At 39.2% G+C, this 12,903-nt stretch overlaps 1 protein-coding gene across 9 annotated transcripts in view; it reads left to right on the top strand.

The window, feature by feature from the left end:
* The window catches only part of ATF7IP (activating transcription factor 7 interacting protein), an 83,644-nt gene that overhangs the window by 58,505 nt on the left and 12,236 nt on the right, over positions 1–12,903 (top strand). For all 9 annotated transcript variants that reach the window (XR_013976902.1, XM_080971234.1, XM_080971233.1 and 6 more), the window contains 8 exons: positions 3,389–3,469; positions 5,480–5,625; positions 6,930–7,067; positions 8,214–8,279; positions 9,196–9,269; positions 10,218–10,306; positions 11,901–12,551; positions 12,771–12,856. Coding sequence is in view for 8 of the 9 variants with exons in the window: in XM_080971234.1 (XP_080827360.1) it covers positions 3,389–3,469; positions 5,480–5,625; positions 6,930–7,067; positions 8,214–8,279; positions 9,196–9,269; positions 10,218–10,306; positions 11,901–12,551; positions 12,771–12,856 (1,331 nt within the window). In the remaining variant the exon portion in view is untranslated. The remainder of the gene's footprint in view (positions 1–3,388; positions 3,470–5,479; positions 5,626–6,929; positions 7,068–8,213; positions 8,280–9,195; positions 9,270–10,217; positions 10,307–11,900; positions 12,552–12,770; positions 12,857–12,903) is intronic.

Genomic DNA, 12,903 nt, shown 5'->3' with positions numbered 1-12,903 from the left:
GTCCGAAAGCCATGATAGTCTTTGGGCTCCCCCCCAAACTTCTGCACCAATCCTGGTACCTTTCTGACGAGCTGGGTGTCTTTCCCCTTTTTGTCTGCATCCTGAGCCCTCCTCTCCTCAAGCCTCGCCGTCTGCAGCGCTAGCTGGACCTCCAACACCCGGTACCTTTCTTCCAGGCTTGGACCCGCTCCAGCTCCTGCTTCTCCGGTTCCGGCTGGGTTGCTCATGATGCCTTCTCCTGCACAAGCTGCTCACGAAGACTGTCGGAATGCTGTGATGGGACGATGAGCTGCTTGTGTGTAAAATCCTAGTCCCTCAGAGTTTGGTCAAGTTTGCAAACCTCTGTCTGTAACGGAGCCCCTTAAACATGGCTCCGTCAGTCGCTGGCAGATTCCGACAGTGGTTGCTTTCGGAATCGCTTCCAACATAAAAGCTCCTTAACGGAAACACGTCTTCTGGACTCTCTGCGTGACAGTTTCCGGCGAGGAGTGGGTGTCCCTACAGGAGGGCCTGAAACCTCCCCACTGTTTTCGCTGGAAGTGTCTCTGAGCCATCCCTCCAGCTCCCTTTCCCTCAGCTCAGCTCCTCTCCCCCTACTGGTTCCCTCTTCAGCTGCTGAGTCTCTCCCAACCTGTGTGAGCCCTTTCACTTCCCTTCCTTCCGATGGCAGTTCCCTGACATCCTTAGTTTTCATCTTGTTCAACTTAAAACCTGCTACCTGTCCAAATTCTTGAATCAGTTCCAATACCCTTTTAGTACTAGATTCTGGCTCCTGTAAAGTCAATACTAAGTCATCAGCAAATGCTTTCAGTTTGTACTGTTTAGCTCCCACTTGTATACCTTTAACCTCTTGGTCCTTCCTAATCATATTTAACAAAACCTCAAGGACCGAAATAAAGAGCAATGGAGAAATTGGGCAACCTTGTCGTGTCCCTTTCTCAATCTTGAATTCTTCTGTCACCACATTGTTCACAATTAATTTTGCCTTTTGTTCTGAATAAATTGCACCTATACCATTTTCAAAACCTTGACCTACCCCCATCCCCTGTAGGTTCTTCTTCATAAAGCTCCAAGAAATGTTGTCAAAGGCTTTCTCTGCGTCCACAAATATCAAAACTGCCTTAGTATTGATATTCACTTGAAGTTTTTCTAGAATATTAATTATATTCCTCATGTTATCAGACAAATGTCTGCCCGGGAGAAAGCCCGCTTGGTCTTTATGAATTTCTTCTACTAACACCTTTTTTAATCTTTTAGCCAAAATATCTGCAAAAATTTTGTAATCCACATTAAGCAGCGATATGGGGCGGTAGTTCTTAAGCTGTGTCTTTTCAGTCTCTGTTTTCAGTATAAGTGTAATGTAAGCTTCCTTCCACGACTCTGGTGCCTTTCTCCCTTCCAATATTTCATTGCAGACTTCCTTCAGTGGTTGTATTAACCATTCTTTCAAGGATCTGTAATATCTTGAAGTCAAACCATCTGGTCCTGGAGATTTACCTAATTGCATATCTGGATGGCCCCTTCCACCTCCTGATCCGTTATTTTGTAATTCAACATTAGCTGTTTTTCCTGAGAGATTTTATGTAGTCCATTTATTTTCAAAAATCGATCAATGTCCATTTCTTTCTGCTTCTCCTGTGTATAAAGTTGTTTGAAATACCTCTGGAAATACTTCCTAATCTCCACTGGGTTCTGTATATTCTTTCCTTCCACTTCCAAATTCGTAATAGTATTAAGTTTTTGTCTTTTTTTCATTTGCCGGACCAACAATTTCCCACACTTATTTGCCGATTCAAATGTCTTTTGCCTCATCTGTTTAATCTTCCATTCTATTTCCTGATTCATCAACTTCATATATTGTACTTGATATAACTTTATCTCTTTCAGAATCTCCTGTGACTTTGGTTTTGCTCTTAGTTTCTTCTCTCCTTCCTTTATTTTCCCCAAGGTTTTATCCTTTTTTTCATTCTGAGTTCTCTTCTTAATTGTATTCTGTTGTATTAGGAATCCTCTCATAACCGCTTTGCTTGCGTCCCAAATTGCTCTTTTTTCCACTGTAGTATTCATATTTATCTCGAAATAGTCTCTTAGAGTCTTTTGGGCCTTCTTGGTCACTTCTTCATTCCTAAACAAAGTATCGTTCATCCTCCATCTAAAGGAACCAATTGGCGTCAAGAGAGAGTCTTGCTTTCCCGGCTTTCAGCAAAAGGAACCCGAAGCCTCTGGAGTGCAGCGGGACCTCCCGCTACGCTCCGGAGGCTTCAGGCTCCTTTTGCTGAAGCCAAGGAGCCTGCATTCGCTCCATAGGACACACACAAACAGTTCCCCATAATTTTTGGAGGGAAAAAAGTGCGTCCTGTAGAGCGAAAAATACGGTATGTTCCATGTCAAAGATGTGGGTATCTTTACTTTTACCTATGTTTCATGTGTTTTATTTCTTTTTAGTTACAATTGATTTTTATTATATTTTGAATGCTTTAAAAACACCCAATTTAAACTTTTTAATTACAAATTTCAGTGTTTCGTAAACTGCTTAGAAGTGAATTATTCTTTTAACAAGTGCTATATAAACTTTGTTAAATAATAAATTTCATAAATCCCTGTCACTTCTATAAGTGATACTGGAATCCCATCTTGCTGAAACTAAAAGTTTTTAGGAAGAGACCTGAAACTTGAGAAAATAAATGTGGCAATAACATTAGTGCTTAGCAGTGAGTGCTTGCATATTGATTAAATAGTAGAATGAGGTTTTAAATGTTTAGAAAACATTGTGATTTACTTGCTCGAGGAGTAATACTAAGGTATTACTGGTTGATGTAACTGTGGGATGAAAGCATCCAGAATGTTAGCTAAAGGGTTACTGCTCTCAAGGACTGTAGAACTCTGTGATGTCATATGCCTGAGACAGTTATGTCAGTTGGTAAAGTAATGTCAGTTAGTAGCAGTATTTTCTGTGAGATCAGCTGAACTGTTGTGCTGCTGTCTGCCTCGGAGTTAGTCTGTTATAGTTTTGTCTTAGATACAAATCAATGTAATATGTATTGGTAACGTAAGTTACACTTTCCTGCCTTGTATATTTAACAAGTACAAGTACACTGAGTAAAAGTTACTTATTTAAACTTTAAAAGAGAGTTTTTTAGTTTTTATAGGAGGGAAAAGGGTGAAATGGCCTGGGCTCTCTTTTGCATAACCCTGTAAAGTCTAATTCCCACAGTAACTACGTAATGGTGTATGGGGGTTTTTAAAACTAAAATTTCAGGTTATTTTTTCTGTGTGTTTAGCTGTACACATAAGAAAGTAACTTACATAACTAGCTGTGAACATCTTTTTCAACACATAACTGGTCAGGCTTTGTTCAATAAGGTAAAGTGGTTTATCTTTCTTGCAGAAGGCAAAGATGATGAAAAAGAACTGGAAAAAGTAGAAGAAAAGGAGCATGACAAGGAGGAAGAGAGACCACCAGAAAAAGGTATGTATGGCAAAGATGAGAAATAGTTTTGCTTCAAGGAATTGAATTGCTGCATTCCTGTATTCAGACACTGTTGGACGTTGTGTACATCTGTAATATATTCACTGAAAAGTTTGCATATATTCCAGCCGTCTTAACAGGAGCGCTTCTCGCCAGCCATCTTGAAACAGGAGCTTTATAGTGCTGTTCACACTTTGTTTTCCCCATCTAGCCATGCTTTGCTGTGTGTTATAGTACTAGAAGGTTCAGGGCTATATAGCAGATGAGTGAGAAAAGCTAAAAGGTAGTCTTTTTTGTTCCTTCTTCCTGAAACATCCCTGTATGGTGAAGGGGAGCAGAGTTTTTACCCTTGTGATATATCTCCCCACCCTTATATCCCGCAAACTCTTAAAAGAGAATGGAGCAGCCCTTCTCATTTTCTCCTCTTTTAAAAAAAGAGTTTATTTTGCATTTTCAAGTTTACAAACAACAAAGAAAGGAATTAAGATCGAATCAATAAATCCTCTTTGACTTCCCTCCCCCCTTTTGTGGATCATTATGCCAACGCTTTTCTCCTGCATCTCCTCTGTTACTCAAATTTTACCAATCTTTAAATAGTCCATACTTCAGCTTTTACCTACAAACAGTGCTTTTTCTCTGGGGGGACATGGGGGGACGCATACTCCTAAACATTTTGTGAATCTTTGTACTTTTACTGTATTTATTTCTCCCAATTTAACTATAAAATGGTGATTTTCTTGAGTCAAAATGAGAGTACAGTACATCTAAACATTTTTTAAAGGAAAAAAGCACTGCCTACAAGTATTATATCAATCCTAGTAAAGGTAAAGGGTAAAGGGACCCCATTAGGTCCAGTCGTGGCCGACTCTGGGGTTGCGGCGCTCATCTCGCTTTATTGGCCGAGGGAGCCGGTGTACAGCTTCCGGGTAATGTGGCCAGCATAACTAAGCCGCTTCTGGTGAACCAGAGCAGCGCACGGAAACACCGTTTACCTTCCCGCCGGAGCGGTACCTATTTATCTACTTGCACTTTGACGTGCTTTCGAACTGCTAGGTTGGCAGGAGCTGGGACCAAGCAACGGGAGCTCACCCTGTCGCGGGGATTCAAACCATCGACCTTCTGATCGGCAAGTCCTGGGCTCTGTAGTTTAACCCACAGCGCCACCCGCGTCCCAATATCAATCCTACTAATGATTTTAATTGTTTACAGTAATTTCTCAGCTACATTATGTACTTTCCCATTCCTTATTAAAATTCGATTCTTCCTGGTCCCTAATTCTTCCAGTCAATTTTGCTATTTTGGCCTAGTCCATTAGTTTTTTCTGCCATTCTTCCTTGGTAGGTATTGTATTTTCTTTCCATCTCTGAGCTAACAAAATGTGGGCAGCTGTAGTAGCATACATAAATAGTCCCTTCTGGTCATTTGGAATCTCTGCACCTAAAACTTCGAAAAGAAAAACTTCAACTGCCACTTTGTTACAGAATCTCTGGGCTACAACAGACCTCAGAACAACATATTCAAGTCCTCATGAGTATATGTGACATAGTGTTGGCAGTAATTGATGAGGTGGGACCACTGAGTCAACAGTGCAGTAAAATAAGTGAAAGTTATTATGCCATGCATTTTGTATTCCTTTTAAACTGATAACAACAACAATTCTATAATTTATAACCCACCCATCTGGCTGGGTTTCCCCAGGCACTCTGGGCAGCTTGCAGCATATCTAAAAACATAATAAAAATATCAAGTGTTAAAAACCTCCTGGTACAGAAATCCCTTCAGATGTTTTCTATAAAAGTTGTGTAATTATTTTATCTCCTTGAAATTTGGAGGAAGGGCATCCATAGGGAGGGTACCACTACTGAGAAGGCCCTCCACCTGGTTTCCTGTAACTTTGCTTCTCTCAGTGAGAGAACCAGATGAATATTTATTTTTCAAGTTATTTGTCTTGAATGAAGAATATATTGGTGGTCAGTAGAGTTCCTTGAAGAGTGTGCTGTATTCTTCTAGGTGAGGCATCAAGAAGAAAGCGTTCCAAATCAGAGGATATGGACAATGTCCATTCTAAACGCCGTCGACATACGGGTGAAGAATATGAAGCAGAATTTGAAGTAAAAATTACAACCAGAGGAGATATTAACCAGAAACTAGAAAAGGTAGAGTTGATTCCCGCTTATCTTGCAGACATTTGGCCTTTTAATTTCAAACACTTCTTTTCCACCAGCATCAACTTGCAAACATTTTGTCTTGAAGATCAGAATATTTGTCTGTTATGGTGAATTGAGTGAAAGGAAACTATTGTATTGTTATTAAGTTCCCATTGATCCCATCAGATAGAATTATTTAATACTGGAGTAGACCAATATTTCATATTTAGTTTGGCAACAGTCAGGCCAGGAAATACATTCTTCCTCTTTAGCTCCTTATATCTGCGGTGAACACAGAGTAGTCCGTGGACCACTGGCCAGTTACTGGCTGACCGCCTGTTGGTTGTTGTGGGGGCGGTTGTTGTTTTTTTGCAAAGAATGCTGGTTAAGTCTTTAGTCCTAAGAACACCACTGATCTGACTTTTAATTTACTAATTAAGAGCGTATACCAAACATCTCTTAAAATGGCTTAAGTAGGATCTTGCTGTATCGTATCAAGACCCTCATGCAATATAATCCTTAACATGTGAGATTAGGAAAGTCTCAGACTAGACTGATAGTATGGCTTGTGGCTTAGGAATGATGAGTGTTGTTGTCCAGCAACATCTGGAGGGTTCTCTAAGTTGTATGCCACATGTAGTGCAGCCCTGTGGATGCTTGTTTATATGCAAATCAGAAAAGGTGATTTGTATAATGCACCCAAAAATAATATAATAATCAAAATAACAATAAAAATGTATAAATATAGTTTCATTGACATTGTGGTCAAAACTGGGATAAATATATCCACTTAAATGGCTTGTTGGGAGAGGAAAGTCTTTAGTGAGTGCTGGAAAGACACTGAAAGTTGTTGTCTATCTGTAACTTTCTATGTTATATACAAATAGCTACCCTTAAATAGGTTGTAGATTTTGTGCTCTAAACTATAAGAGGAAATCCCTTTTCAAATACATATTGTAAAGAACACAGTCTACAAATAAATATGGGACATAGTTGGCATTTTAGACACGACAAACTAACAAGTGTGACTCTTCCTCTAAAACCATTAAGGGTGTGGATCCAAAAAGGAATGCAGAGAATGATTTCACTTGTTTGCAAACACTGAGATCCAAAAAAGATTTTTCATAGACATGTTTAATGAAACTACATGATCAACAAGCAAAAACCCAATTATTGATCTTAAGTTTTGTTTAAATACTAAAATATAGTTTAATTAGATAACCTAATAAAGAGTTATGTAATGCTGAGTGACATATGTGCTAATTGTACTGTATATTAAATGTTAATATTAGCATTTTCATGTGTTTTCGTAGGTCATCCAGCGGTTGCTAGAAGAAAAGTTCAACGCACTGCAGTGTGCTGTGTTTGATAAAAATCTAGCAGATCTGAAAACCAGAGTAGATAAGATTGAATGTAGCAAGAGACATAAAACTGTCCTTACCGAATTACAGGTACATATGCAGATCTGTTTAAGACTTTGTGGCATTGTTTTTCAAAAGATATTTTTTCAACATTAAAAAGTAAGGCTCCTGTTGGTGTGTGTAATTTTTCCTTCAGATACTAGTACTCTTTTTTTGGTTTTGTGTTTGTTTTATCTTTTGTGTTGAAATAAAATCTACATATCAGTTTAATGCTAGCTTTTGGCAAAAGAAAAGGTTCTTTTAGGAAATGCTTGTTAAGCTGTGTTTAATGAGGAGCTACAGCTTAACCACTCTTACAGAAGGGAAGGGTCTGGCTCTTGGGCAGCAATTATAGAAGCAAATGGAGGTGTAGAGAGGGATACAGCCTCAGAAAAGGGCAGTTAGTTGTGCAGATAAATCATTTGGAAATAATATTATAACAAAATGGAAAAAAATAGCACTCTGTTGATATTCAGAGTTAGTCAAACTTATCAGTAAACTCATTTAAATGAAGGGACCATTTGTTACTTAAATGACTTAGTTAGTTACTGCCCATCTTTGGGTTAGCTTTACTTAGCTTCCCTACATGAACTGTCATCCTGGATGTCCGAGAGCCTTGTATTTGATGTGAAATTGAAGGCCCTGCCAATAGACTTGAAAAATAACTTTTCAATAAATATTGGGTTTGTTTGTTTGATGAAGGGACAAATTGAGACACTAGAAACAGAATTAATTTATCATTTTCGTTTCCCCTGGGAGCACTAGCATCCTGTCTGACAAAATCTCAGTGATTGTGAAGGTTGGGGCTAGGAATGGCCAGGTAGGTGGGACTCTGCCTCAGAGCAGGCTACCCAACAGCAGTATTACCGCTGCATACCAGAGCAGTGCAGAGTGAGGGTGAGTTTGAGGTGGCGCAGATACAATGGTGGAAGCACCAAATTGATTCCACCAGTGCTCCTGCCTTGCCCCATCCACCAGCCTGGTAAGCATCGCTTGACACCCCGTGCACCCTGATAAATTGGATACATAATCACTGGAAATGAGGAATTGTATTTATTTTATTTTTATTATTTTGACCTCATTTGTTGATACGACTAACCATCAAAGCAAAATTGAATTAAACTAAAATACTTTTTGAGATTGTATCTGATTTCTCTGTCATATTTCTCTCTCTCTTTTTTTTTTTTTTTTTTTAAGGCTAAAATTGCAAGATTAACTAGACGTTTTGGAGCAGCCAGAGAGGATTCAAAGAAAAGACAAGAAGTAAGGACAGATATTTTTATCATGTTTCTGATTACTGTTTAGATCAAAAATTACCTTGGTTGTAATCAGATTGGACTTCATTGAAATGACCATAGCTCACAGTGAGGAACTCAAAAGGCCACAGTTTTCTTCTTGAAGTAGGAAGGAAAAATAAAGATTAATAAATTTATTCAGTTTTATGGGCTCAAGCCCACTTCACTAGATGCATGAAGTAAAATCTTCGTTAGCAGGTATATAAAGCAGAAAACTGGATGGCAGAAGTTGAATGTCAATGAGATGCAAAAATATAGTCCGTGATTGGAATTGTTCTGTTATTTAACACCCAATCTGCTCTGGAGGGGTTTTGGTTGAGATGGCAATGAGACCCCTAATGCCCCCTTCCAAATGGGAAAGCAGAAGTGTCACCAGCAGAAACCCCAGAAATGGGGTATTGAGGGGGCAGAGCCAGAACAGGATCTGTGAGATCCTGAACTCTCCTACTTCTGCCATGTGACAGCAAACTGCCCCAGTTTAGGCCTCTTCACTGCACCAACCAGGGCACTTACTCAGCAAAGAGGCATTTTATCCTCCCCAAGCACCCCTCCACCCAATTTTTCAGCCTTGTCTGGTGGGAGTAGTGGGACTCTGGATTTGGCAGAGAAGGATGCTCTGGGAAGCTCTCATACGTGCATGGGAGGCTCTCATAAGATCTTGGGTGGCCCTTGTGTGTGTTTAATTTGTGTAATTTCAGTTGGCCAGCCATCAATAACATAAAGCTGCGATTGCGCAAGTTAAATATATGCAAGTTGTGAGTCAACTGTATAATGAAGTGCTCACAAAGCAACTTAATAATTTTGGAGTCCCGAAAAAAAGTATACCATGTATGCTGTGTGACTTTGAGGACATAGGTCTCACCTTGGTTTGTGTTACTTTTTAGAATCTACAAAACACACCCCATTCCCCAGGAAAAGCAGTGGGCGACACAGGCAATATCAACAGCGTGGCGTATCGGTAAGCTTTGAGAATATAGCTGTTACACTCATATTGTGGACTTGTGGAACTTGCCTTATGTACTTGGAATGACACATTTGCATAAAAATACAATATATCTTGGCTGATGGACTAGTTTTCCTGTTATATACTAGCCCAGTTCACACATCATATTTAACCATAATTAAAAACAAAGTTTGGTTTAATGTGAACAATCTGCATGCTAGTGCACACTGTGCACATGTTGTTGTTCCACTTCTTCCCTGTTGTTGCACCTCTGCTGGGAAACAAGCCAGTATCTGACTTTTCATGACATCCAAATCCAAGCTCATTTCTTTCCAAATAAACCATGAGCATATCTTTAGATCTGTTCTTGTCTTACTATCGTGGTTTGTTTGAGGGAGACAAACCACAAGTCGAGGTTCATAACAGGCCAGCAGCACAGAGACAGCAAGAACCACTGACCATGCTGCTAGTTTACATTAAACCATAGTTTGTTTTTCACTATGGTGTATAATGACATGTGAACTAGGTAGTTGTGCCCTGTTCTCTTCTACTGTTAAAAAAATGAATGTTATTATCAGTTCTCATGCAGTCATCAAAAATTAACATACCTGTATAAAATTAGAGCCAATAATAGTTTTGGTTCTCAATTTTTCAGGAATTAAGCTTAATAATAACAATAACAACAATAATAATAATAATAATAATAATAATAATAATTATCATTATCATTATTATTATTATTATTATTATTATTTATACCCCATCCATCTGACTGAGTTGTCCCAGCCACTCTGGGTGGCTTATTACACTACACATATACAATGGAACTAGTGATGTGAGATACTGCTGAATAAATGGATAGAGATAAATTACTTCAAAATTCAAAAATAGCTTTCCCCTGTACTGCTCTTTGCTTCATCTAACAGCTAACAAGTACAGCTAACAAGAATCTTTATTCCACAGAAATACCGGAACAGTGAGACAAATGCTGGAGTCCAAGAGAAATGTAGGAGATACCACATCAAATACTTTACAGTCCCCTGTGAATACAGGTAGAATATTTCTCACGTCTCAGATATGTATTTAACCTCTCCCCCCTTCTTTATCCAAGAAAAGTGCCTTAGTATAAATCTTTCAGATGAAAGTTATGAGTATCAAAAGCAGCAGCAGATGTTGCTCTCCTTTTTTGAACTCAGTGGTGGCACTATATGATGTCTTGTTATAGAAACAACATCTATTCACTATTCACACAGATCACTTTTTATTATTCAAGAGCTGTAATGAACACAGAAATGAAAAGTGTTTGCTCTCAGCTTTTCTGCTTAGTGCGGGACACTTCTGCTCTCCTGTGTTCTCTTTCGTTCCCTCCCCTGGCCTCTCCTTTCATAAATCAGTCCTGATATCAATAGTGCATTTAAGGATGCCACCATCTCATCTGAAATAAATGAAAGAACTACATGCCATAAGCATTCTGATGACACAGAGCCCCATACTTCAGATTAACTTTATCAGTTGTTTCATGTAGATGTTTCAAAGCAAAGAAGAAAAAACAGAACCTTGAGGGAGAATACTATTCTAGCACCACTCCCCATAACCTTCTGTTAAGAAAAGAAGCAGAACCACCACAACACAGCACACACACCTCAATTTCCAACCCAGAAGAATACTGTACTATTGAAAACCGCTGGAAAATCCAGGGTTGCACCCCTTACATCTCTCTTCTGGCATCCTCCAAGAAGGATGCATTAAGCTTCATGCTGACTAAGAGGTTCAGTGTATGCCAACTAGCCCATTAGAAGCCAAGGAAAACAAGGGTTGCAATTTAAGATTTCTGTTAGAAACTTGTCTGCTCTTGTCAGCATCCTCGGGTGTAATTAAATAGTACTCATCCAAACTACTACAATAGATGTTTACGTAAGAGCATTTTCCATATCAATTCTGAAACCAAATATATATAAAAAATGTGTAGTAGCACCTTAGAGACCAACAGAGTTTGTTCTTGGTATAAGCTTTCATGTGCATGCACACTTCTTCAGATATTCTGAAACCAATAAAACATCTAAGTCAACGCAGGTACGGATGCAACAGCCAGCTCTTGCATCAGAACAGCTTTTGAGGACACAACTATAGATGGAAACAGCCAGTCTTTACCAAACCTAGACCCATAGAAAATATTCAAATAGAGTACAAATTCAGAGAAAACATTTGACATACACCTCTGTGTTGTAATATATAGAATGCTAGTCTTACTCTGTTTCCAGTGGCTTCCAAGGAATGCTGTTGGCCGATAATATTTCAAGGGAAGCACAGGGACAGAGTCACTGTACACCTTGTACCAAGGTTAAAATAGTTAATTGAAGGGTATATTTTATATATTTTATATCGTTATGACAACTTTACTGGTGCCATGATCTACAGAAATAAACCACAGAAAAAGGTTCAAATTAGCACACGCCATTACAACATGTTTTAAAGAGTGAATTCCAAAGAATGTTCTCTATAATCATGATTCCTGTTTCCAGTCCTGTACAGGCTTCTTCAGTCCATCTTGACCTCAGATATCAAGTTGATATATTCTACTTTATTGATGGAAGTAGTTCAATTGGCATAGATTTTTAAAACAATTATCTTTTTACTATTTTGCAGTGTCTGCTACCCCTCTTAGTACTCCACAGACAGCCGTCAATGGACATCCCAAACCACAGACTCCTGTCACCTCTGCACCATTGACTTCTGGCTCCTTGTCAACTTCTGTTCTACCTGCGGCCAACACAGCAACAGTAGTCGGCACGAGTCAAGTGGCTGGTGGAAGCGCACAGCCAATGTCTGTTTCATTGCAGTCTTTGCCAGTAATACTGCATGTACCTGTTGCAATGTCCTCCCAGCCTCAGATCCTGCAAGGCCATACTGGTACTTTGGTTACTAACCAGCAATCTGGCAACGTGGAATTTATACCTGTACAAAGTCAATCTAATGTTGGCAACTTGACCAAAACTCCATTGTCTCTGTCATCGGCTAATTCAATAAAACCAAGCAGCTCATCTGTGCCCAGCTCTAACATTCAGAGGAACTCTTCAGCCGGTGTTGGGTGTTCTATAGGGACAACTCTAGCTGTGCAGGCTGTATCAACAGCACACCCTGTTGCACAAGCCGCAAGGACTACTTTGGCTACTGTAAGCACATCAGGGGTGTATACTCCTCCCATCAATAGGAATTCCATACAGATGAAGATACCTCTGTCAGCCTTCAGCAGTACAACTCCTTCTGAAGCAAGCACTGCAGCAACACCTAGAGTTGGTAAGTTTTATATGTCCACTGCACTTGCACTAGGGTAGAAAACTGGTGTACGGGGGAACATGTTGATTTTGAAATAAATCTGAACTTTCAGAGTTCCATATTTAGTACTCAGTTCACCATATATGATTGACAGTTAAGTGTTTGCTGTTAAACTAAGTATATGTGTTATAAAGTACATTGCTTAATAGCCAATGAAATGTGGTTTCTCGCCTCCTTCAGAGAGTCAAACATCCAGGTTGCTACTGCCTTCGCTGCCACCAGCAGATATTTCAGCAAACAAAAAAGGACCTGAGACAGCTGCACAGGTAAGTTGGTTTTTATTTTTCTTTCTTTATTTATTTATTATTTATTT

The sequence above is a fragment of the Podarcis pityusensis genome (genome assembly GCF_964106645.2).
Source record: "Podarcis pityusensis genome assembly, chromosome: 10".
Classification (NCBI taxonomy): domain Eukaryota; kingdom Metazoa; phylum Chordata; class Lepidosauria; order Squamata; family Lacertidae; genus Podarcis; species Podarcis pityusensis.
This window is presented reverse-complemented; position numbering and strand designations above follow the sequence as displayed.